Source organism: Delphinapterus leucas, chromosome 3 (genome assembly GCF_059928025.1).
Source record: "Delphinapterus leucas isolate spDelLeu-1000000601 "Yukka" chromosome 3, BTC_Dleu_Yukka2, whole genome shotgun sequence".
Classification (NCBI taxonomy): domain Eukaryota; kingdom Metazoa; phylum Chordata; class Mammalia; order Artiodactyla; family Monodontidae; genus Delphinapterus; species Delphinapterus leucas.
In genome coordinates, this window is record NC_143131.1 from 136,044,718 (window position 1) to 136,071,972 (window position 27,255).

The 27,255-nt window shown below is 39.5% G+C and overlaps 1 protein-coding gene across 4 annotated transcripts in view; it reads right to left on the bottom strand.

Moving 5' to 3' along the window:
- ATP10B (ATPase phospholipid transporting 10B (putative)) overlaps window positions 1-27,255 on the bottom strand; it is a 157,901-nt gene that overhangs the window by 82,745 nt on the left and 47,901 nt on the right. For 2 of the 4 annotated variants that reach the window (XM_089909632.1, XM_089909633.1), the window contains one exon: window positions 2,363-2,448. In XM_089909632.1, the coding sequence (XP_089765758.1) occupies window positions 2,363-2,448 (86 nt within the window). Of the gene's footprint in view, window positions 1-2,362; window positions 17,855-27,255 lie in introns of those variants that run through there. The other 2 variants (XM_089909629.1, XM_089909631.1) reach the window with 2 other exon arrangements.

Consider the following 27,255-nt stretch of genomic DNA (forward strand, 5'->3'; position numbering starts at 1 on the left):
TGGTAGAAAGAGATTAGCCATCTCATAGCTCTTCTATTTAGTGCTCTGTTTACAGGGACTTTTTTTTTTTTTTTTTTTTTTTTTTGCGTACGTGGGCCTCTCCCGTTGCGGAGCACAGGCTCCGGATGCGCAGGCTCAGCGGCCATGGCCCACGGGCCCAGCTGCTCTGTGGCATGTGGGATCTTCCCGGACCGGGGCACGAACCCGTGTCCCCTGCATCGGCAGGTGGACTCTCAACCACCGCGCCACCAGGGAAGCCCCAGGGATGTTTATTTAACCAACTCAGAGCATTATGAGGGGGAGCATATTTCTCCACCTCAACACTACTGACATGTTTTGTGGGATCGTTCTTTGTCGCGGGGGCTGTCCTGTGCTTTGTAGGGTGCTGAGCAGCATCCCTGGCCTCTACCTACCAGATGCCAGCAGCACCCCTTTCCCTAGTTGTGGCAACCAACAATGTGTCCAGACTCGCTAAAGGTCCTCTGATGGAGCGGAGGAGATGGGGTTTGAGAACCACTCCTTTATAGAGATCTTATTGTTTAAAAGTTACATTTTCAAATCTGACATTCCTAACCTTCAAAGCATTAAAAACTACTCATTTTCTAGCCAACCTGGCTATCCCCAGGAGAACTCCTAAATTAAGGGGACCCAAAGAAGCTTCCGGAGACCTGGAGGCATCAGACAGTAGGTTTGTTCAGGAAGAGAGTGCTTATCATCTGTGGGTGCTGGGCCTTGGCAGAGATGTAGGACCACAGTGAATTCCCCAGCATCCCATGGGTAGGCTGCTGGACTGACCAACTGGACTTTCAGGGCTCACCCATGAGGCCCGGGCAGGTGGGGAAAGACAACTCTAAGGGCAGCAGCCAGGAAGAGGAGGTGCTGGGGGTTGAATGGAACTGGGAAAGTTCTGTCTGAGATGAAGGGCCAGAGCCCAGGATGAAGCTTAGAAAGGCTGGGTGCTGGCATGAGCTGTTTGGGGGAGAAAGGATTACAAAGAGAAACCCAGAGATGAGGCTGCTCTCTAAGAGGAAGGAGAATGGCTCAAGGCATGGGTCACTTGGGATGAACCAAATCCACAAAACTCGGGCACGAGGGGTAGACTCCTTCCCCGGGCAGGTGGCAAGCTCTACCTTGCCAGATGACTGCAACGAACCCTCTTCTCCCCCAGGAGCTCGTGCCCTTCTTGCCTGTCTCCATCTGCTCTCTATGAGTTTTTAAAAAGTAATTTGCATTGAAAAGCTGCTATTTCTCTTGTACTGTTCTTACCCTTTCGCCTTTTATCTTGCTCCTCAAGATATCTCATACGGCCTGAGAAAATGTGGGTGGAGGGAAAGCATTGACACCTGCCTCCCAAGAAGCCTTCTTAAGTTTCATTGCAGGGCACATTGGTAGAGAAGTTGCTATAACATGTCTGAGCTGTGTGTGCAGACCATGGAAAACACACCGGGGTTGGAGTGGAAAGACCCGGCTGTAAATCCTGGCTTTGCCTTGAAGCTGCTGTGTGCCTCTGGGAGAATCCTGAAAAATCTTATCATCAGATGTCCCATCTGAAAAATGCGAATCATAATTCTCACTTCCCTGGGTTGTTTTGCAGATTAAGTGACACGATGTTCTGTGAAAGTCCTCTAACTCTTAAAGCCAGAATACGGGCATTTATTCGCATCTGTTACCACTACTCTTTTTTTTTTTGCAGTAAGACCGGCAGTCAAATGTGGGAGCAAAATTACAGTAAAACTCTTAGGCTGAACCAGAGGTGAGGAACAATAACAACAATAATTGCAACAGCAGCAGTCGCGTTAACTATCTACTCTGTGCCAGTTTCTGTGCTACGGGCTTTGCATATGATCAGTTCTTAGACAAGAAAAGTCCTGTGATGTAGATATAATCTTTATTTTACAGATGTGGAAATGAAGGCCCAGAGAGGTTAATTAATTTACTCAAGGTCACACAGCTTGTAAGTGACAGAGCCTGGTTTCGAACCTAGGTCTGTCCAACTCCAAAGTCCCCGTTCTTACCTACAGGGCAGTAAAGGCCCCTTCAGAAATCTGATCTAAATTCAATCATACTTGCCTCCCCTGAATCAGAGTGTGGTCTCGATTTTGATGCTGTTTCACCAGAGTTCTGAACTATTAGTGAATTTAACCCTGTGAGATAATTAAGTATCACTCCAGCAAAAAAAAAAAAAAAAAGACTAGAAAAGTTTTCCCAATTTAGTTAGTTTTCTCTAGCCCTTTTTTTTATGATAAAAAGAAATAAACTTCCTTAGGACCCAGATGCTTATCTGTTTGGCCATTTCAAGAAAAAATGTTTTCTAGCTGCAGAGGAGATATTTACAAGCAGCACACAGGCAGCACATACTTACATATAACCTTTAAACCTGTTAAGGTGGTTGTTAGGCTTCTCACACACGATGATGTTGTGGAAACCTTCTGGTCGGAACTGTACCTCCTGTGAAAGAGAGGACGCTGTGAGGTTATTAAGTCAGAGGGATCTCGTTTTAATAGGATCATCAGGAGAGCTAATCACTGTTAGAACCATTGCAAATAAGGTAATCCCCGCTTTGTCACACTGTGATAGTTGTAATGTGTTAAAAGAAACAGTTAAATCCTCATTAGGGAGGAGAGAATAGATGCAGATGAAAAGTTGGATGCGCTGCAAAGGGAGGGCCCTGTCCTGACCACTTTTCCCCCGGCCTGGGTTTGAGTCTCTAGACTCAAGCTGCCCCACAGAATTTACTGCAATGATGGAAATGTTCTATGTCTGCACTGTATAATGTAGAAGCCACGCATTGCACGTGGCTGTTGAAATATGGTAGTATGACTGAGGAACTGATTTTTAAATTTTATTTAATTTCACTTAACTAATTTAAAGTTAAATAGCCACATGGCGGCTAGCGGCTACCAAACTGGGCAGCATAGAAATAGATGATCAAAAAAGTAGAGATTATAAATCACACGACCTACAGCTAGCCAATATTCGTGTGTATACAGAACTTCCAGGCTTTAAAAAATATATGCATATACCTACATACACGTTTATGTATGGACAAACATACACATTTATGCATTTCAACAATGAGATTTAGTGTTCATACAACTTGAACATTTTTACATGTTACCTGGATAGATACCTATTGCATGAGGTATTTCATTTAATCCTTTCACTGCTGAACACTGACATGGTTTCAATTGTTTGGCTATTGCAAAAATGCTGTGCAAATAAGTAGCTAATAAAATAAGTAGGGACTTCCCTGGTGGCAAGGTGGTTGGGAGTCTGCCTGCTGGTGCCGGGGACATGGGTTAGAGCCCTGGTCTGGGAGGATTCCGTGTGCCGCAGAGCATCTAAGCCCGTGCACCACAACTACTGAGCCTGTGCTCTAGAGCCCGTGAGCCACAACTACTGAGCCCGTGAGCCACAACTACTGAAGCCCGCACACCTGGGGCCTGTGCTCTGCAGCAAAGAGAAGCCACCGCGGTGGGAAGCCTGTGCACCGCAACAAAGAATAGCCCCCGCTCGCTGCAACTAGAGAAAGCCCACGTGCAGCCACAAGGCCCAACGCAGCCAAAAATAAATAAATTTTTTAAATTCTCAAAAAACAAACAAACGAAACAAGTAGCATTTACTAGACTCTTATTTCTGTCAGATGCTGTAATGAGAACTTAAGAAATGCTATTTTTTTTCAAGCTTTCAATCATTTTATGAAGTAAGTACTTTGATTAGCCCCTCTTTAGAGATGGGAAAACTGTGACTCACAAGGGTTAAGTGGCTGTCCGTGGTCATATCAAGACTGCGATTTGAATCCAAGTCTGAGTGCAGACCCTCTGCTCTTTACTTGCACAGCACACTGCCCCCTGGTGAACATTCTTATAGCAAAGCATTTAAAACACATTCTTGACTCTTCACTTTTTCTCTTTCATTCAGTATTTTAGTTGTACAATCTCTTTAAGTTCAATGAGGGGGAAAACACAACTAGGGGTGGGGAGATCTTGCTTTCTAATTCTACCCCACATTGCCTAATAGTGCATTCAACTCTCGAGCCTCAGTTTTCTCCTCTGTAGAATGGGGCTAACACCCCCTCCCTGTCCATCTCACTTGTGCCCCAGAAGATAGAATCCATGTGGGAAAGTTTTGAAAGGTATAACATGCTATGCATATAGAATGAAGTAGTACTAAAGGTGGGATTGGAAGTGGTTCCCAGGGTAGAGCTTTTAGCACGGGGAGTGAATTTATCACTCCAAGCTTCAAGGTTCAAAGGAGTAAATTGATTAGAAGAAATGATGGCATTTTCTGGCTTCGTGTAAATATACTGTCCATTGGTTCTGTGGGGCGCCAACATAAACTCTCCATTCACTTGAAATAAATTACCCATCCAGGAGTTTCTAAAAATACAGCCCTCTTCCCTCCAAGTATTGATTCTTTCAGGGACAAACACTTGCCGAGTGCTGAGATGATGACAAATCACGCTGTAATTTGTCAGCTGCTTCACGGCCCTGATTAAGCCGTGTGCTTCCCTCCTGATCTGTACCACTCAGCTCATTGCTAGCTTTCTAAATCCAAACTTATTTCAGATGTGAGTGGCAGCAGGGTCTGAGAGCTAATGATCCTGCTGCAGTGGGTCCCTGTCAGCTGTTTAATCATACCTGGCGGATCCCCGGCAGTGCTCAAGTCTCTTGTCCCTCAGTGGGGCTTCCCAATGACCTTCCTCTTGAAGCATCCCTTGCCCTTTTATTCTTCTGGGCACTGGCCTTGGGTGCTCTGTCTCCCTCTCTACACGGAGAGGTGATTTCGCCCTTTCTAGCTCTCTGTCCTCGGGCCCCTTCTGTTCCTCCCCGAGATAGACTGTGGAGAGGGCCACACGGCACTGCTGTCTCCAGAGACCCCATCAGCATTGCTTGCTTCTTAGGCTTTCCTGTAACTCACTCTAGGGAGCTGCTAGGAGAACTCAAGGACAGCAGCGGCGGGGGCATTGCCAAGCCCTACAAATCTATCAGGGTCCTTATTTTTTACCTTGTTCAGGAATTTCTGATTCACTTCTGACTCACTACCCCTTAGCTTTTCTTAGCTTGGGAATGAAGCCCACCTAACCACCTTTTCTTTCAGACCCAGCCTTTTATCTAAGGTGTTGTCCTTATGAAAGGAACAGCCATCAGGGTACAGGAAAAGGCAAACCCTTTCCAGAGAGCACAGTGTGTTTGTGGTTCTTCAGGCCAGACCTACTGATCTGGAGTATTTACTATGGGCCAGGCACCTGTCATTAAGTTCTCACAGTAACCTTAAGAGGTGTGGACAGAAGTGCAAATGCAGATTCAATAAAGCAATTGTCTTATGGCTGGTAAGTAACAGAGCCAGCAATGCAATCCACATCATCGGACTCCAAAGCCAACCGTCAATCGTTATTGTCACTGTCACTGAAGCCAATCGTCAATCGTTATTGTCACTGTCACTGAAGCCAATCGTCAATCGTTATTGTCACTGTCACTGTTATCACCGTCATCATCAATACATTTACTCCACTTTCTCCTCTCACTATTATTATTATTACAGTACTTACTGAATGCTCATTGTGTGTCAAGTATAACTAAATATTTTATACATGCTATTCTCTTGAATTCACACAATAACTCCATCAGGTAGATACCATTATTACCCTATTTTACAAATGAAGGAACTAAGGCTTAGAGAGATTCAGTGAATTTTCCCAATGGCGCACAGCTAGCAAAGCAGAAGACAGGCTTTAATAACCTCAGGACGTCCGACACCACACAGCCTGCTCTCTTAAACCGCAGTGTTGTATTTTTTTTTATTAAAAAAATTTTTTTTGCGGTATGCGGGCCTCTCACTGTTGTGGCCTCTCCTGCTGCGGAGCACAGGCTCCGGACGCGCAGGCTCAGCGGCCATGGCTCACGGGCCCAGCCGCTCCGCGGCATGTGGGATCTTCCCGGACCGGGGCACGAACCCGTGTCCCCTGCATCGGCAGGCGGACTCCCAACCACTGCGCCACCAGGGAAGCCCCACAATGTTATTTTGATGCACAATGAAAGATTATTGTTTAAGATCTCCTTTTGGCTCTATTTCCTTTTCTATATTCCTTTTCCACTTCCTATGACCGAAGTACAATAAATGAGGTCTGTATATAGTTGACTCTTGAACAACATGGGTTTGAACTGTGTGGATCCACTTATGCAGGTTTTTTCAATAGTGAATACTACAGTGCTACCCGATCTGTGGTCGGTTGAATTGGTAGATGTGGAACTGCGAGTCCAGAGGACTGACTATAAATTATATGTGGATTTTCCACTGTGTGGATGGTTAGCATCCCTGACCCCAGTGTTATTCAAGGGTCAACTGTATGTGGAATCTAAATTTAAAGAAAAAAGCTTATTGCCAGAGGCAGGGAGTTGTGGGTGGGTGAAATGGGTGAAGGGGGTCAAAAGTTACAGACTTCCAGTTAAAAAATAAATAAGTCAAGGAATATAACATAAGCATGGCAACAATACTTAATAATACTGTACTGCATATTTGAAAGTTGCTAAGAGAGTACACCTTAAAAGTTCTGTTCATAAGAAAACAAGTAACTATGTATGATGACAGATATTAATTTAGACTTATTGTGATCATTTCACAATATATACAAATATAAAATCATTATGTTAGACACCTAGAACTAATATAATGTTCTATGCCACTTGTATCTCAATAAAAAATGTAAGCAAACCCCAGTGTCTAGAAACCATCATCATTATCACCATCACTACCACCCTTCTTAACTTGGGTCAGATAAGGAAGAATCAAAAACTAAATTACATAATATTGTCCTGCTGACCTTTGATTTACTGCTATTAACATTTTTTTATTTCTTTGATTGTTTCTAAAAGATTTGCATTTATGTTTCACGAAAGGTTCTGCACTGGCTCACTTTCATTTTTTCTAGTGTCTACATAGACATCTGGTTGATTGGCAGCTCAAGGCATTTTTAGACCAGGGTAGCTCAACTTGCCACTCTTGACATTTTGGGCTGGATAATTCTTTGATGTTTAGCAGCATCCCTGGCCTTTACCAACTTGATGCCAGTAGCACCCTCTCCTTCTCCCCCTCAGTTGTGACAGCCAAAAATGTTTACAGACATTTCCAAATGTCCCTTGGGGGAGGGGGAAGAACAAAAAATTGCTCTAGAAAAAGTTCCAAGTTAACAGGAGATAAAGTTGCAGAGATTGAGAATACTCTCTATCGTAACAGTCCATTAGGAAAGGACACAATCCAAATTTCTATATTTTCTTCTCTTCAGTTGGAAAAAAGTTACGTTTTATGACTGGGGGTCATAATGACTTGTAATAAGAGAAATCTGTATATATCATTTGTATACCACAGAAACTACTGTATAAGCATGGTGGAGGCTCCTGGCAATATATGTACTATCCTACAGTTACAAATAAAAGGGGGGAGCTTCCCTGGTGGCACAGTGGTTAAGAATCCACCTGCCAATGCAGGGGACATGGGTTCGAGCCCTGGTCAGGGAAGATCCCGCATGTCACAGAGCAACTAAGCCTGTGCACCACAACTACTGAGCCTGCACTCTAGAGCCCGTGAGCCACAACTACTGAGCCTGTACTCTAGAGCCCGCGAGTCACAACTACTGAGCTCCTGTGCCACAGCTACTAAAGACCGCACGCCTAGAGCCCATGCTCCGCAACAAGAGAAGCCACTGCAATGAGAAGCCCATGCACTGCAATGAAGAGTAGCCCCTGCTCACCACAAGTAGAGAAAGCCCACATGCAGCAACAAAGACCCAACGCAGCCAAAAATAAATAAAAGGGGATTTGTTATGAAAAAAGAATTCATTTTTAATATATAGTAGAAAATATATAAAAATTACTACAACTAATAAGCAATGTGGTGTGTTACCTCTTCCAAGTATAATTTGCATTTTAAAGTAGGGCACCTTCAAAAGGTAGAGGTTAAGATACTAAATTGCCTAGACAGAGAACATTCTTTTGAGAATTATTACTTTATATATATTTTTAACATTTGAGAGGTTTTTTATCTGCCACCTCCTCTATGAAGCCCACCCATATCCCCACAGACTGTTTCACCCCAGCCAACAAAAATTGCTCCTTTAACATGTTTCCACATCAACTCTCATGCCTCCATTTAACACTGATGTATCTAGATCTCTGCTTCCTTGAGTAAACTGTCAGCTTCCTCTAGAGCATCTCCTGTGATACCTTGTGTTAACAGGCACACTATAAATATTTGGAGAGGTAAGGTTAGTGCTGGGGAGATGAATATCATAAATATAAATACTGAAAGGTGATGGATGAGGAGGTAACAAAGAAAACCTCTCTGTAAAGACTGCCCCACACAAGTAGGAAAAGCCCCAGGTACAAATCTTAACTTTGATTCATGGGAATAAGATTGCTTCTTGCAAGGAAATTCTTTGGCTCAACTAATACAAAAAAGAAAAAAAGTAGTCAAAATCGTAGATCCCAACATGGGCCAGACTAGTCTCCTATCCATCCATCCATCCATCCATCCATCATCCATCATCCATCCATCCATCCATCCATCCAATGATCCAGCCATGTATTCAAGTATTTATTGAATACCCATAATGTATGAGCCATGGAAGTGAGAATTAGAGAGAAGAAAGAGGTTATTGACACAAATCAATTATTGCAGCCGTAAAACAACTCAAAGTTCCCAGTTTAGCTGGCTGTGTCAATGGTGGTATCAGTGAAAGCAAAGGAAAGTGAGCCAAGTGTTAGTGTGTAATGACTCTCTGGGATTAATGTACTCCTCACTGACCTATGCCCTAGATACAGTAGGCTGTATCCTCCTGGGGCAACCGGGAAGGCCATGGTGAAACAAAGAGGTTGTGATATATTCCTGTATCTAGACTAGGCCATTTCCTTTGAATTAGCCTCAACTTTTACTTTCCTAGCCTTATTTTTCACTATTATTCAAAGTTCATCAATAAATATGATTACATAAATGTATGGATGATCTTTTGAAATTGTCTGTAGTGGACAGATGTTTTCTGGTGACTCACTCTCTATCGTGTTCTCCTTCCTTTAACAATCCTTTAACCTCCTTTTGGAAAACCACCTTTTCTCCCTGGTTCATAATCTTAATGAGACTATAAATCACGATGCCCTGCCCACTAAATTCGCTCGCTGTGGGACTTTGCCTTGAGTAGAATAACTCAGGGAAGGAAAAACAAAGGAGAACATTAAGTAATTGCTGCTACCAATATTCTCCTGCTGAGTTGAAATTTCCTGGTACTTGTTTCTGAGCCTGGTTCTTCAGATTTCCTTAGAATCTGTGAGTCATATTGTGTACTTCACCCCTTCCACCTCACCTCCCAGCACATTTTTTGATAATTCCGTTTTGTTCAAGTGAGCCAGAATCATTTCTGTTCCTTGAAAACAAAGAATCCTAATCAACACAGTTGTCTACTCAGTCCACTGGACATCTCTAGGCCTTTAAAAAATAATGATGTGCATTTACTTCGTAAAATCACGCTTCACAAAATGCTGCCCCTTATTTATGTGATCTTATTTGATCTTCCCAACTCTTCTGTGAAATGTTCAGGACAGGTTAGTCCCATTTTATAAGAGAGAAACCTGAGTGTTGGTGATGCTAAGCAACTTGCCCAAGGTCACACAGCTCATGAACACCCACATTTGTCTGATTCTAAAGCTTGTGCTTGTTCTTTGCTGGATGTAAGCATTTAATGCTGTCTTCTTATAGAACAAACCCTCTGAGCCTTTTTCATGATTTCTTTGCAAGTTTTTCTCATTGACAATTCCCTTAAACCTTCACTGCCAAGCTCAAGTGTTTACCTCTTAAGGACCCATATGTCTACCATAGATCATACAAATTCTCCTTCCTTTGAGCCTAGACAATTTGTAATATCCATACCACTCATTTGGAGCTTCAAACGTTTTACACTTTTATTTGTCAAATACCAAGCTGTTTCTATAAGCCAATTGGTAGATGAAGCACTGCAACTTGTCTATACATCCCCATGTGCACCAAAATGCTGTCTGTAGACAGAGTAAAAATAACTCTAACACATACATGGTTTTCAAATTTCTGTAGGAATCCCTGAGATCAATAAATACAAATCCATTTAAAAAGGTCACCAAATTCATGGTAGCTTTTTGTTTTAATTTATTTTCTTAACTAACGGACACTGAAAAGACAACCACTTTCAGGGAGGAGGGATTTGGGGGTTAGGATTATCAAAATTTTTTGATAGTCACTGAGGGTATTTATGTTAAAGAAAAATAGGGACCCACAGTTCTAAGCTCTTACAGGACAGGAAGTATGTCTTAGACCATTCTGAAACCCCTCTACAGCCATTAGGAAATATTCAAGAAAGATTCTGCTAGCCAGATGGCAGAGTAAGAAAACCATGAGCTCAACTCCTCCCATGGGCGTATCAAATTATAACTATTTACAGAGTAACTATCAATGAGAATGACCTGAAGACTAGCAGAAGAGAGTTTTCAAAACTAAAGCTATAATGAAGGAACCACAAGGAGATGGGTAGGAGGCACAGAGATGTGGTAATAGTCAAGACCCATACCCCCAGGTAAGCAACCCACAGATGGGAGGATAATTCACAACTGCAAAGGTTCTCCCCAAGGAGTAAGTTCTGAGCCCTACATCAGGCTCCCCAGCCCAGGAGTTCTGCATGAGGAAGACAAGCCCCTAGACTACCTTGTTTTGAAGGCCAGTGGGGCTTGTGTATGGGAGAGCTGAAGGAAACGGAGACTTCATTCTTAAAATTCATATGCAAAATCTCACACACTCTGAGACCCAGAACAAAGGCTGTCATTTGAAAGGAGCCTGGGTCAGACCCACTTACTAATCTTGGAGAGCCTCCCAGAGAGGCAAGAGGCAACTGGGACTCCCTCTGGGAGATGCTGGTGGAAGTCATTTTCAGAAGCTCATTCTACCACGAGGACTCCGATGTTGCCAATTGCCATCTTGAAGTCCTTCTAGCCTATTAGAGCTGGGGCCTGGCCCCACCCACCAGCCTGTGAAACACAATGATTCAAAATCTATGCAACACAGCAAAAGCAGTTCTAAGAAGGAAGTTTATAGAGATACAAGCTTACCTCAGGAAACAAGAAAAATCTCAAAAGAACAACATAAACTTATACTTTAACTAGAAAAAGAAGAACAAACAAAACTGTAAGTTAGTAGAAGAAAAGAAACAGTAAAGATTAGAGTGGAAATAAAGGAAATAGAGACTAAAGAAACAAAAAAGAAAGAACAATGAAATTAAGATCTGGTTCTTTGAAAAGATAAACAAAATCGATAAAGCTTTAGCCAGACTCATCAAGAAAATGAGAGAAAACTCAAAAAAGTCAGAAATGAAGGAAGCTACAACTGACACCACAGAAATACAAAGGATCAGAAGAGATTACTATGAACAGTTATATGCCAATAAAATGGAAAGACAGAAGAATGGATAAACTGGTAGAAACATATGATCTCCCAAGACTGAATCAGAAAGAAATATAAAATATGAACAGATCACTAATACCACAAATGAAATTGAATCAGTAGCCAAAAAAACTCCCAATAAGCAAAATTCCAGGACCAGATGGCTTCACAGGTAAATTCTACCAAATACATAAAGAAGAGTTAGTTCCTACGCTTCTCAAACTATTCCTCAAAATTGAAGAGGAATGCTTTCAAACTCATTCTATGAGTTCAGCATCACCCTGATTCCAAAACCAAAGACAAAAAAAGAAAGATTAGATATGGGGAGGGGGAAGGGTAAGCTGTGACAAAGTGAGAGAGTGGCATGGACATATATACAATACCAAACGTAAAATAGCTAGCTAGTGGGAAGCAGCCGCATAGCACAGGGAGATCAGTTAGGTGGTTTGTGACCACCTAGAGGGGTGGAATAGGGAGGATGGGAGGGAGGGAGATGCAAGAGGGAAGAGATATGGGAACATATGTATATGTATAACTGATTCACTTTGTTATAAAGCAGAAACTAACACACCATTGTAAAGCAATTATACTCCAATAAAGATGTTAAAAAAAAAAAGAAAAATTACAGGCCAATATCAATGATAAATATATATGGAAAAATCCTCAACAAAATGTTAGCAAACCAAATTTAACAATACATTAAAAGGATCATTTACCATGATAAAGTGGGATTTATTCCAGGGCTGCAGGGATCATTCAATATCTGCAAATCAATGTGATGCACCATGTTAACAAACTGAAGAATAAAATATCATATGGCCATCTCAAGAGATGCAGAAAAAGCTCTGGCAAAACTCAACATCCATTTACGTAAAAAAAACACCTCTCAACGAAGTGGGCATAGAGGGAATACAACTAAACATAATAAAACCCATGTAAGACAAACCTGCAAGCAACATCATACTCAACAGTGAAAAGCTGAAAGCATTTCCTCTAACATCAAGAACGAGACAAGGATGCCAACTATTACCACTTTTATTCAACATAGTATTGGAAGACCTAGCTATAGCAATCAGACAAGAGAAAGAAGTAAAAGGCATCAAAATAGGGAAGAAGTAAAAGGTCACTATTTGCAGATGACATGATACTACACATAGAAAATGCTAAAGACGCCAACAAAAAACTACTAGAACCCATCAGTGAATGTGGTAAAGCTGCAGGATACAAAATTAATACATAGAAACCTGTTGCATTTCTATACACTAACAATGAACTATCAGAAAGAGAAATTAAGAAAACAATCCCATTTACATTTGCATCAAAAAGGATAAAATACCTAGGAATAAATCTAACCAAGGAGATTAAAGACCTGTATTTGGGAAACTGTAAGACACTGATAAAAGAAACTGAAGACAACACAAACAAATGGAAAGATACACCATTCTCATGGATTGGAAGAAATAATATTGTTAAAGTGACCATACTGCCCAGTGCAATCTATAGATTCAATATAATCCCTATTAAAACACCAATGGTAAATTTTACAGAACTAGAACAAATAACTCTAAAATTTAATTAGAAGCACAAATGATGCAGAATAGCCAAAATAATGTTGAGAAAGAACAGAAGAACTGGAAGTATCACACTCCCTGATTTCAAACTATACTACAAAGCTACAGTCATCAAAACGGCATGGTACTGGCATAAAAAATGACACATAGATCAATGGAACAGAATAGAGAGCCCAGAAATAAACCCATGTTTATATGGTCAATTAACTTATGACAAAAGAGGCAAGGACATACAATGGGGAAAGACAGTCTCCTCAGTAAATGGTGCTGGGAAAATTGGACAGCTACATGTGACATAAACTGTACTACTTTCTCATAGTACATACAAAAATAAACTCAAAATGGATTAAAGACTTAAATGTGAGACCTGAGACCATAAAACTCCTAGAAGAAAACATAGACAGTACATTCTTTAACATCAGTCTTAGCAATATTGTTTTGGATCTGGTTCCTCAGGCAAGGGAAACAAAAGCAAACTTCCAGTTACAAAATAAGTGAGCCATGGGGATGAAATGTACAATATGGGGAATATAGTCAATAATAATGTAGTACCTTTGTATGGTGACAGATGGTAACTAGATTTGCGGTGATCATTTTGTAATGTATAGAAATATCAAATCACTATGTTGTGCACCAGGACTAACATAGTGTTGTAGGTCAATTATAGTTTAATACCAGCCAACCAATGAAACAAACTCATAAAAAAGAGATCAGATTTATGGTTACCAGAGGCAGGAGGTGGGGGGGGGGAATTGGATGAAGGCAGTAAAAGGTACAAACTTCTAGTTATAAGATAAATAACTATTAGGTAAGGAATGTACAACATGATTAACATTGCTGACATGAATTAACATTGCTGTATGTTATATATGAAACTTGGTAAAAGAATAACTCCTAAGAATCCTCATCACAAAGGAAAACATACTCTTTTGTTTTCTTTTATTGTGTATCTATATGAGATGATGGATGATCACTAAACTCATTGTGGTAATCATTTCATGATGTGTGTCAGTCACATCACTATACTCTATACCCTAAACTGAGACAGTGCTGTATGTCAATTATATCTCAATAAAACTCAAAGAAAAAAAAATCAAAACAAAAAAATAAAGAGCTAAGCGCATTAAAAAAATAAAACGAAAGATTCTGTTCATTGAAGAAAGAGAAATCAGCTAAACTCTTTCCTCCAACAGAGAATGCACTTACATACTGAGCTTTTATCATAAGCTGGTGATGTATGTGAAAAAGAAGAGTTGAACAAGGGATTGCCAAGCTTCTGCAAAGCTCTCAGAATGTGTTTTTACACAACTCTCAGGTTAGACGACTAGAAGAGCCAACTCCACTCCACGCCAGGAGGAGGATGACAAAGCAGCATTTGTAAGTTATTTGTGGACTCTGCAAGGACTCACAGGCTCACAGGAACTCTGCAAGGACGGGGGTTACAGGGTACACAAACCACACCAACCTGGGCAGCTACACAGGAGATATACTGCGACCTTAGAAGAGTACTACTTAAAGTGGTTAAAAAAAAATTTTTTTTTTTTTTAGCATACTAATTTGGATAAATGGTAGAATTAAATGTTCTTCATGCCCCAGCTACTGAGTCAGGTGACTGAGGTTTCCTCCCTGACATGCAAATTAACCCTGTGATTTCTGAGAATTCTATCTGAAAACTAATGACATTTACCAGCACTCGATAACCTTCCTGCTTTCTGGTCAGAGTTCTTTTCAAGATAACCTGCAACAGTGACTGGCAGATACTTTCCTCTCTGACTCTGGATGAGGAAATTGTCTGCGTGTGCAAGTAACTGGGTCTCCCTGCCTGCCCCAGTGATTCCCACAAAAGCACACAGACAGGGCTGGAGGGCTGTGGGAGAAAAGGTCTATTTAAGGATTCCTTATAGTCTGTGTTCCCTTTTTTTTAAGTGGACAAATATTCTGATTTTTATTCAGGGCGAAGACTAAATTTAATCTTGAAATCTTCCCATGACATTTTTCCAACAAAAAGGCATGGGTTTGGCATGTGAAGCTAATACTGAAAAAAGAATGATTTCTTCTCTTATTCCTAAAAGGAATCAATTAATTATTTGTGGAATTGTTTGTTAACAATTGTCTGTTTAATTCCCTCTTAGAGCCTGTATGTCTCTTGTTTACACCTGGACCCCCAGAACATGCTACAGTACTTGCCGTATAGAAGGCATTCAGTCAATATTTGGTGAATGAATGCATGAATGCATGCTGGAAATATGGGCAGCTGCCACCAGATGGGCAGTGGAGCCTTACGGGAGTGTTGCAAAGACATTCTTTTCTGTACACATTTTTATTGCTGTGGATAACTGAGACACAAGAAAATGACATGAGATCCAATGTTTTGTACCTCATGTTTTGGCAAAAGAGGTGACAAAGAAGACAGTATGAATTCCAGTTTGAGAAACTCTATATTCAGTTATTTCCAGAAGAGATGATCATAATGAGTCACCCCTGTGATAACAACAACAACAGTGACAAATCCTAACACAGTGTCTGGCAACAGAAGGACCTCATCGGGTGCTGGTTGAGTAAATGAATTTATCAAATGAACTACAAAGATGTATGTGCAGTGGTTGAGAGTGGCAAGAACGAAGTCTATGGGAATGCAAAGAAAGGAGGGATTCATCCCAGGTACCTGGTGCCTAGGCAGAGAAAGGGCAGATGGGAAAGGGCTTTTGGGGAAGAGGAAATGCCACTGGGAGCTATAGGAGAGAGGACATTGGACCCCCCTCCTGAAGCATAGATAACCTTAGTTGTACGTAAGTTAGGCTTATATAGCCCTGATGTGGAATAGATGCAATGGATATTTATTGCTGTGCTGCTCAGTACCCTCCTGCTTCACAGGCCAATTTCAAACATGAAGTTGAACTAGAGGATGCCAAGGACAGAATCCTTCCCCAGTGGCCAGAGTGAATTGTTCTAGGGGTGGGCACATGATACCAGCCAGGCTAATCCCTGGGATGTTTTTCAAGCGGGACAACAGGGAAGGTCCCCAGTCCCTTTTTGGGAGGTGGGGCATAAATGCAGTTTTATTGGTGCCAATTTTTCTTCCACATGAAAGAAACTGGTTTGAGAGACTAAAACCAAACATGGAGAGAAATGTAGACAAAGGAGATGGAGATTGTACTGATGGATAGAAATTTCAGGTCCACATCAGTCTGAGACCCATCTCACCCTGTACCCTTCCAATAAGACTCCTTTTTGTCCAAGCTACTTCGAACTGGAGTTCTGTCACCTGCAACCAAGAGTCCCGACTAATCCATATACTAGAGCGGTATGTCTCTCCTTTGAGATACCAAGTATTTCCCACATTGGCCTGAAATATCCACAATTATCCATAGTGTTTAAGACAGTGAAGGCCACTATTACAACATAAATATGTTATCGTGGGGTATGGAGATAGTGGGAGGGAGAAAAACTTTAAGCTGTTAAAGATTTCATCTGTTAACACCTTAATGAGATTATATCTTTCACACAACCTGGCAGAGCTTCCTAATGCGGCCCTTAAGGGGTAAAAAAGGAAAAAGAATGTTTAATAGAAGTGAGCAAACCATTGGGAAGGGAGCATCCCATGTCTGTGTGTGTGTATGTGTGTGTGTGTGTGTGTGTGTGTGTGTGTGTCTGTGCACCCATGCCCCAGCAGAACTCTGGAGGAGAGGTCCACCAAAAGGAAGTCAGAAAAGCAAGAAGAACTACAATCCTGCAGCCTGTGGAACAAAAACCACATTCACAGAAAGATAGACAAGATGAAAAGGCAGAGGGCTATGTACCAGATGAAGGAACAAGATAAAACCCCAGAAAAACAATGAAGTGAAGTGGAGGTAGGCAACCTTCAAGAAAAAGAATTCAGAATAATGATAGTGAAGATGATCCAGGACCTCGGAAAAAGAATGGAGGCAAAGATAGAGAAGATGCAAGAAATGTATAACAAAGATGTAGAAGAATTAAAGAACAAACAAACAGAGATGAACAATACAATAACTGAAATGAAAACTACACTAGAAGGAATCAATAGCAGAATAACTGAGGCAGAAGAAAGGATAAGGGACCTGGAAGACAGAATGGTGGAATTCACTGCTGCAGAAGAGAATAAAGAAAAAAGAATGAAAAGAAATGAAGACAGCCTAAGAGACCTCTGGGACAACATTAAACACCAGAACACTCGCATTATAGGGGTCCCGGAAGGAGAAGAGAGAGAGAAAGGACCAGAGAAAATATTTGAAGAGATTATAGTCAAAAATTTCCCTAACATGGGAAAGGAAATAGCCACCCAAGTCCAGGAAGTGCAGAGAGTCCCATATAGGATTAACCCAAGGAGAAACACAGCAAGACACATAGTAATCAAATTGGCAAAAAATAAAGACAAAGAAAAATTATTGAAGGCAGCAAGGGAAAAATGAAAAATAACATACAAGGGAACTCCCATAAGGTTAACAGCTGATTTCTCAGCAGAAACTCTACAAGCCAGAAGGGAGTGGCATGATATACTTAAAGTGATGAAAGGGAAGAACCTACAACCAAGATTACTCTACCTGGCAAGGATCTCATTCAGATTCAGTGGAGAAATCAAAAGCTTTACAGACAAGCAAAAGCTAAGAGAATTCAGCACCACCAAACCAACTCTACAACAAATGCTAAAGAAACTTCTCTAAGTGGGAAACACAAGAGAAGAAAAGGACCTAAAAAAACAAACCCAAAACAATTAAGAAAATGAACATAGGAATATACATATTGATAATTACGTTAAACGTGAATGGATTAAATGCTCCAACCAAAAGACACAGGCTTGCTGAATGGATACAAAAACAAGACCCATATATATGCTGTCTACAAGAGACCAACTTCAGACCTAGGGACACATACAGACTGAAAGTGAGGGGATGGAAAAAGATATTCCATGCAAATAGAAATCAAAAGAAAGCTGGAGTAGCAATACTCATATCAGATAAAATAGACTTTAAAAAAAAGAATGTTACAAGAGACAAGGAAGGACACTACATAATGATCAAGGGATCAATCCAAGAAGAAGATATAACAATTATAAATATATATGCACCCAACACAGGAGCACCTCAATACATAAGGCAACTGCTAACAGCTATAAAAGAGGAAATCGACACCGACACAATAATAGTGGGGGATTTAACACCTCACTTACATCAATGGACAGATCATTGAAAAAGAAAATAAATAACGAAACAGAAGATTTAAATGACAGAATAGACCAGATAGATTTCATTGATATTTATAGGACATTCCATCCAAAAACAGCAGATTACACTTTCTTCTCAAGTGCGCACAGAACATTCTCCAGGATAGATCTCATCTTGGGTCACAAATCAGGCCTCAGTAAATTTTAAAAAATTGAAATCATATCAAACATCTTTTCTGACCACAACGCTATGAGATCAGAAATGAAGTACAGGGAAAAAACTGTAAAAAACACAAACACATGGAGGCTAAACAATACATTACTAAATAACCAAGAGATCACTGAAGAAATCAAACAGGAAATGAAAAAATACCTACAGACGAATGACAATGAAAACACGACGATCCAAAATCTATGGGATGCAGCAAAAGCAGTTCTAAGAGGGAAGTTTATAGCTATACAAGCCTAGCTCAAGAAACAAGAAAAATCTCAAGTAAACAATCTAATCGTACACCTAAAGGAAGTAGAGAAAGAACAAACAAAACCCAAAGTTAGCAGAAGGAAAGAAATCATAAAGATCAGAGCAGAAAAAAATGAAATAGAAACAAAGAAAACAATAGCAAAGGTCAATAAAACTAAAAGCTGGTTCTTTGAAAAGATAAGCAAAATTGATAAACCATTAGCCAGACTCATCAAGAAAAAGAGGGAGAGGACTCAAATCAATAAAATTAGAAACGAAAAAGGAGAAGTTACAACAGACATTGCAGAAATATAAAGCATCTTAAGAGACTACTATAAGCAACTCTATGCCAATAAAATGGACAAACTGGAAGAAATGGACAAATTCTTAGAAAGGTATAACCTTCCATGACTGAACCAGGAAGAAACAGAAAATATGAACAGACAAATCACAAGGAACGAAATTGAAATTGTGATTGAAAATCTTCCAACAAACAAAAGTCCAGGACCAGATGGCTTCACAGGTGAATTCTATCAAACATTTAGAGAAGAGCTAACACCCATCCTTCTCAAACTCTTCCAAAAAACTGCAGAGGAAGGAACACTCCCAAACTTATTCTATGAGGCCACCATTACCCTGATACCAAAACCAGACAAAGACACTAGAAAAAAAGAAAATTATAGACCGATATCACTGATGAATATAGATGCAAAAATCCTCAACAAAATACTAGTAAAAAGAATCCAACAACACATTAAAAGGATCATACACCATGATCAAGTGGTATTTATCCCAGGGACGCAAGGATTCTTCAGTATACGCAAATCAATCAATGTGATACACCATATTAACAAATTGAAGAATAAAAACCATATGATCATCTCAATAGATGCAGAAAATGCTTTTGACAAAATTCAACGCCCATTTATGATAAAAAAAAAACTCTCCAGAAAGTGGGCATAGAGGGAACCTACCTCAACATAATAAAGGCCATATACGACAAGTCCACAGCAAACATCATTCTCAATGGTGCAAAACTAAAAGCATTTCCTCTAAGATCAGGAACGAGACAAGGATGTCCACTCTCACCATTATTATTCAACATAGTGTGGGAAGTCCTAGCTATGGCAATCAGAGAAGAAAAAGAAATAAGAGGAATAAAAACTGGAAAAGAAAGGAAGAAGTAAAACTGTCATTGTTTGCTGATGACATGATACTATACATAGAGAATCCTAAAAGTGCCACCAGAAAACTACTAGAGCTAATCAATGAATTTGGTAAAGTTGCAGGATACAAAATTAATGCACAGAAATCTCCTGCATTCCTATACACTAATGATGATATATCTGAAAGAGAAATTATGGAAACACTCCCATTTACCATTGCAAAAAAAGAATACCTTGGAATAAACCTACCTAGGGAGACAAAAGACCTGTATGCAGGAAACTATAAGACACTGATGAAAGATATTAAAGATGATACCAACAGATGGAGATATATACCATGTTCTTGGATTGGAAGAATCGATATTGTGAAAATGACTATACTACCCAAAGCAATCTACAGATTCAATGTAATCCCTATCAAATTACCAATGGCATTTTTTACAGAACTAGAACAAATCATCTTAAAATTTGTATGGAGACACAAAGGACCCCGAATAGCCAAAGCAGTCTTGAGGGAAAAAAATGGAGCTGGAGGAATCAGACTCCCTGACTTCAGACTGTACTACAGAGCTACAGTAATCAAGACAATATGGTACTGGCACCAAAACAAAAACATAGATCAATGGAACAAGATAGAAAGCCCAGAGATAAACTCACACACCTGTGGTCAACTAATCTATGACAAAGGAGGCAAAGATATACAATGGAGAAAAGACAGTCTCTTCCATAAGGGGTGCTGGGAAAACTGGACAGCTACATGTAAAAGAATGAAATCAGAACACTCCGTAACACCGTACACAAAAATAACCTCAAAATGGATTTGACACCTAAATGTAAGACCGCACACTATAAAACTCTTAGAGGAAAACATAGGAAGAACACTCTTTGACATAAATCACAGCAAGATCTTTTTTGATCCACCTCCTAGAGTAATGGAAATAAAAACAAAAATAAACAAATGGGACCTAATGAAACTTCAAAGCTTTTGTACAGCAAAGGAAACCATAAACAAGACGAAAAGACAACCCTCAGAATGGGAGAAAATATTTGCAAATGAAGCAATGGACAAAGGATTAATCTCCAAAATATATAAACAGCTCATGCAGCTCAATATTAAAAACACACACAACCCAATCCAAAAATGGGCAGAAGACCTAAATAGACATTTCTCCAAGAAGACATACAGATGGCCAAGAAGCACATGAAAAGCTGCTCAACATCACTAATTATTAGAGAAATGCAAATCAAAACTACAATGAGGTATCACCTCACACCAGTCAGAATGGGCATCATCAGAAAATCTACCAACAACAAATGCTGGAGAGGGTGTGGAGAAAAGGGAACCCTCTTGCACTGTTGGTGGGAATGTAAATTGATATAGCCACTATGGAGAACAGTATGGAGGTTCCTTCAAAAACTAAAAATAGAATTACCATATGATCCAGCAATCCCACTACTGGGCATATACCCAGAGAAAACCATAATTCAAAAAGACACATGCACCCCAATGTTCATTGCAGCGCTATTTATAATAGCCAGGTCTTGGAATCAACCTAAATGACCATCGACAGACGAATGGATAAAGAAGTGGTACATATATACAATGGAATATTACTCAACCATAAAAAGGAATAAAATTGAGTCATTTGTTGAGACGTGGATGGACCTAGAGACTGTCATACAGAGTGAAGTAAGTCAGAAAGAGAAAAAGAAATATCATATATTAATGCATGTATGTGGAACCTAGAAAAATGGTACAGATGAACCGGTTTGCAGGGCAGAAGTTGAGACACAAATGTATTGCACAAACGTATGGACACCAAGGGGGGAAAACTGCGGTGGGGTGGGGATGGTGGTGTGCTGAATTGGGTGATTGGGATTGACATGTATACACTGATGTGTATAAAATTGATGACTAATAAGAACCTTCAGTATAAACAAACAAACAAGCAAGTAATACTAAACTTTCTTTGGGATATTTGTATGAAAATATGTTAATATAAATGTTTCAGACATTACATGAAATTTCTAAAAATCTTATATGTTCTGGTATAATGTTATAAGTCATAATTCTAGTTATCACTTTAAAATATATATCTCAGAAATAACTAAATTTCCTTGTCAATTGCATTATTATGAACTTTCATCAAATCTTTAACCGTGGTCATTTTTAAGTCTTTTGTCATTACAGACAGTTCTGGCTGTACTCTGACGCTTTTGCAAATATGTTCCTATAAAAGGGTTTCATCTTCAAGGAATTCATGGAAAAGACTGACAAGTACAGGTTTCTGGTAACTGACTATACTGCTGAACTGAATGAATAAGCATTTTCAGAACTCTAATGGAAAACTGATGAATTCATAAAAGTGCCAACAAAAGATCAAGATGAAAAAAAAATTAATTACATGGGACTGAGTGAACTGATGAGGATGATTATAATTTTTGTGACTTTTTATTTGAATTTAAAAAAAAAGGAAGTCAGGGGGCTATAAAAATAAAAATAACAGCTTTTTACAGAGTTGTGTCCATCATGGTCATACTAAGTATTATTGTATATAATTATAACTAAAACTTATAAAACTTCAGTATTTTCATATATGTTAAAATTGTATTTATTTGAGAAATGGAAAATACATATAAAAGAATCTAAAATTTACTTTAGCAGTGGGAGAAATAATCAGGTACATCAGAATTTAGTTCCAATTCTGTCTCCGTACTATATTGGCTAGGTAATCCTTGACAAGATTCAATCTCTCTGAAATTAACTTTTCTCATCTTGAAAATGTCGTTAATTCTACTTCTAAGGGTGAGTGTCCAATATCGAGTGTCAAATATCAAAAGGGAGGTGTGTAGTACAGTGGTTAAGGACTTTGCCTGATGTGGGGGAAGGATTTACATACTTAACATTGATGAGGTTGAGTAAAACCCTCTAGCCCTTAATTTGAAGTATCAGCATAATTCTTGATGTATTTAATCTTAAAAAAAAAAGTCCTAGTTCTGTTCACTTAAATGGCCTAGAGACAATGATTAACCCAATAGCAAAAAGTACCTCTAGCATGTACTTACTATGACTTCTAAACGCCATTTTTCTATCGAAAGGGACTAGATTTGTCAAAGACTACTGAGGTCATGGCAAAAGAACTTGGAAGCCAATTTGAAGAAGTTCCCACTGGCTAAAGATGGGATAGTCAATAAAGATAATAACTGCAATGATTTGACATACATCAAACATGTTTTAATCCAGGAGTTCATACTGATAGTAAGAAAGAAAAGCTCACTGGTCAACTTTGGAGGATGTTAGGGAATCAAACCATTGTTTTAAAACTGGTAAATAAAAGGAAAGGAACAAACACTTATCCTGCCTTTATAGAGGGTAGTGCACAGTAACCAAATACTTGATGAGGGGAAATTCCTCTTTATACATGAGTTAGAGTATCACCATTTTGCAAATCCCAATTGAATTAATGGATCTAAACAATGATCATCAACGACTGCTTACACTGAAAAAAGACCACCAGACATTTTGTACCTCAAGATGGTAACACACTTTATTTCCTATGATGTAATGTTGGCATAAACATGCACACAAACACAAGTCTAACCTGAGTCTAATTTAGGCACTAGATCCAACCACCAATTTATAGAAATATAGTGGGTAGGAAAACAAAATGGAACCACAAGGAAACAACACAATCAGCAAAATCCAGACTATGGGAAATTTTACGGGACAAACAACTTGTTTTATTCAGCAGCAAAAACTAAATATGCAAGGGGAAAAAAAAAGCTGGTTAGGGAACCTACAGAGTAAAAGAGGTTTAAGAAAGTAATCTTAGTATTTGGCCTTATTTTGATCCTTATTCAAACAAACTGGAAGTATTGAACACTGACTTGGAAGTTGAGATCAAGAAATTACTGCCACTATTTTAGGCGTGACAAAGATAGAACGGTATATTTTTAAAAATCCTATTCTTGACAGATAGATAATGAAATATTTACAGATAAAATGCTAGGTATTGAAAAGACCTGCTTCAAAATAATTAACAGAGAGAAGAGGGTGGGGATCTAGATAAAACAAGGTTGGTTATGAGCTGATCGTTGAAATTTGGTGATGAGCACATAAAAATTTATCCTATTATTCTCACTTTTGTATATACTTGAAAATTCCCATAATGAAAAGTTAAAATAAAAGAACTCTTCTTGGGTTTAAAGCTGAGCTCAGTCCTTTGCTTGCAGAGTTATTGAACTGTTCTTGCTTCATTTGTCAAATGGGGATAATCAAAGTGCCTGTCTCATAGGGATTTTTAGAAGGAGCAGAAGAAAATAATAGGTATAAAACACTTAGAAGAGCTGCTTATGGCACATAGTATGTGCTCAACCAAGTTATCTATTGATACTGTTTATTATTATTATTATTGTATATTGTTACGTAGATGCAGACCCATTATAAAATCCAGCAGGAAAGAGAATTCTTCTCTGGTTCTCAGGGCAGACAAGTTGAATGGACAGGCAGAGACTTTTTGTTTCATTCAAGATGCATCATCACTGAACTGGGATGGTGATAGATAATTCCCCACCCCACCTCAACTCCGTAGGTAAAATGCTCTCCTGTCTAAAAACGTTAAATCAGCACACACATTCACTGTGGAGGATCCAGGTTACAATGGCTCTTTTTAGTTGAGCAAATGGCTTAAAAGCACTAACCATCAGTGGAATTCAAGCTAGTTAAAAGGCAGAGTCAATTAAGAATCTTTTAACGTGTGCAATAAAACAGATAGGCACAATTATTACATTAATCAAAGATGCTCTAGGCAGTGCTTTCCAACTTCAATTGCACATGAATCACCTGGGGGGTCTCTTAAACTGCAGAGTCTGATTTAGTTTGGGGCAGGGCCTGAAATTTCGCATTTCTGACAAACTTTCAGGTGATGCTGAAGAGGCTAGTCCGTGTCAACCTGGTGTCCCAAGTTCCTTGTTACTGGGAAATGATCTGACACACACTTCAGTAGGATTTGGGCTTCAATGGTTTGGATAAAAGATAACTAGGATAATTGCTCTGAAATACTAATTGGAAGAATTCATTTCTGATTCTTTGGCTTTGGTAAATGTTCCATCTACCAAAATAAATGGCACATACTTATTTTCAGGTGTTAAATCTCTAGTGCCCATCTTGGAACCCCTTTAAAGAAGAGATTTTACTAAGCGGGGGGTGGTGGAAGAAGGATGGATTGGGAGTTTGGGATTAGCAGACGCAACTGTTATATATAGAATCGATAAACAACAAGGTCCTACTGTATAGCACAGGGAATTATATTCAATATTCTTTGATAAACCATAATGGAAAAGAATATAAAAAAAGAAAGTATATATGTGTATAACTGACTCATTTTACTGTACAGCATAAATTAACATAATATTATAAATTAACTATACTTCAATTAAAAAAAGAAGACATTTCAGGTGTCAAAAATGTCCCCAAAGAGAAAACTGTACAATTTTTTTTTTTTTTTGGCGGTACACGGGCCTCTCACTGTTGTGGCCTCTCCCGTTGCGGACAGGCTCCGGACGCGCAGGCCCAGCGGGCATGGCTCACGGGCCCAGCCGCTCTGTGGCACGTGGGATTCTCTCGGACCGGGGCACGAACCCGCGTCTCCTGCTTCGGCAGGCGAACTCTCAACCACTAGCGCCACCGGGGAAGCCCCAAAACTGCACAATTTAATTCTCTAACGAAGTCCTCTTGCCTGCTCTGCAGACCTCGGCATAATCCTAATTTTGTATTCCTTCCCTTTCTGTTCTTTTCCCAGCAATGGGATGTAGGAATAAATATTTCAAGAACAGGTCAATAATGTTGTGAATGCAAAGATGGCCCATCATGATAAAAGTTCCGACTGAAAAAAAAAAACAAAACAAAACCCTGAAACCTGACTTGGTCTAAGTTGCATTCTGGGAAATGGATTTTGAAACTAACTCTTTGGCAACCTTGAGAATGATGTGCTGTGTCACAGGGGAAAGATCCTTTTGAGAAGCTCTCTCATGTTTATAATTTCCCCTGAACCTAGACAGGAAAGGCAAGGATGAGCTGTCTAAGCCATGAGGATAGTCAGCCTCTCGGTCATTCCTCACCTGTTGTGATCACATGTGTTCCATACAATGTAGATTAATGTGTTCAAGTTTCCATATTAAGGTGAAAAATTATTGTGCCCCAAATGGTTCTGAGGTTAAATAAGTTTGGAAAGCTCAGGGTTAAAGAAAGTTTAACTGGCCTCCTTCCTCTAGGTCTTCTCTGAGACCTTAAAATATTCATGGACATTGGAACCTCCAAGAGGGGTCCACAGGACTTCGGCCTCCTAATCAGATTTGACCACACACCTTGTTTTTTAAGAACTCTCTCTTGAGATAAGGATTTGGCAGACTCCACCTTGAGAAGTGCTGATCTAGGGGAGCTGGGACAAAGTTCGTCTTATTGACTTTCAATGAACAGAACACAGCAGTGAAAATGGTTGTGGGTATATGGTGTGGGGTTGGGAGTTTCTAGAAATCTCTGAGGTTAGTAAAAACCCCCTTTTGGCAAAATAACAGTCTCATAGCCAATAGGAATAACAAGCTTAAAAAAGTCATTAATACTAATTATTTAAGATATTAAATTTACAAACCACATTTGCAGGCGTTCAAAATCTTCTCTGAGACAAGTGGTGAATTTTGCCTTTTTTGTACCTTAGGGTTTTCATCTGTCTAATGGAATAGTGATGTCCTCCTCACAGGATGGTCATGAGGACAAAGGACAACATGGGCAAAACATGTAAGACTCCTGTAGATGGTGGCTTTATTCCCATTATTATGATGAGTGTTTTTTGGAAGTAACAGCTTCCCTTTATTATACAGGTTTTTGATGAACTAGTGGTAGGTTCATATTAGATCATCTGGGAGAACACTTAAAAAATATGCATGCCCAAACTACTACTCAGTCCCCATGAATCATAACTTGGTGATAATAATGGGGAAGGATGCATGTATATATGAAAAAGTTTCTCCCTGTGATGGTTATGATACATCCAAAACACCTTCAATGCATTTAAGACAAATTTCTAAATTGTGATCCCACCTCTCCTGTAGTAGTCCTGGGATATGGTCCTTGGAATCAAAGGTTTCTGTGGTTAAATTATTAGAAATATTATATACTAGTACCTTCCCCCCCCTCCCCCTTTATTAAAGTATCTGAGAAGTTCTGCAGTACACACTATTGGAAAACTTGTAACCTATTGCCTTCTGATCTTATTTGACAGTGCAACATGTATTTTTCTTGCAACTCTCATCAACATCTTTGTTCAACACATTTGAGAAATATTATATATAGAGTTAGTCAGAAGAGAATTCTATCCATATTCAGAAATATTTTTGCACTGAAGACATAAGGGAGAAGCAAGA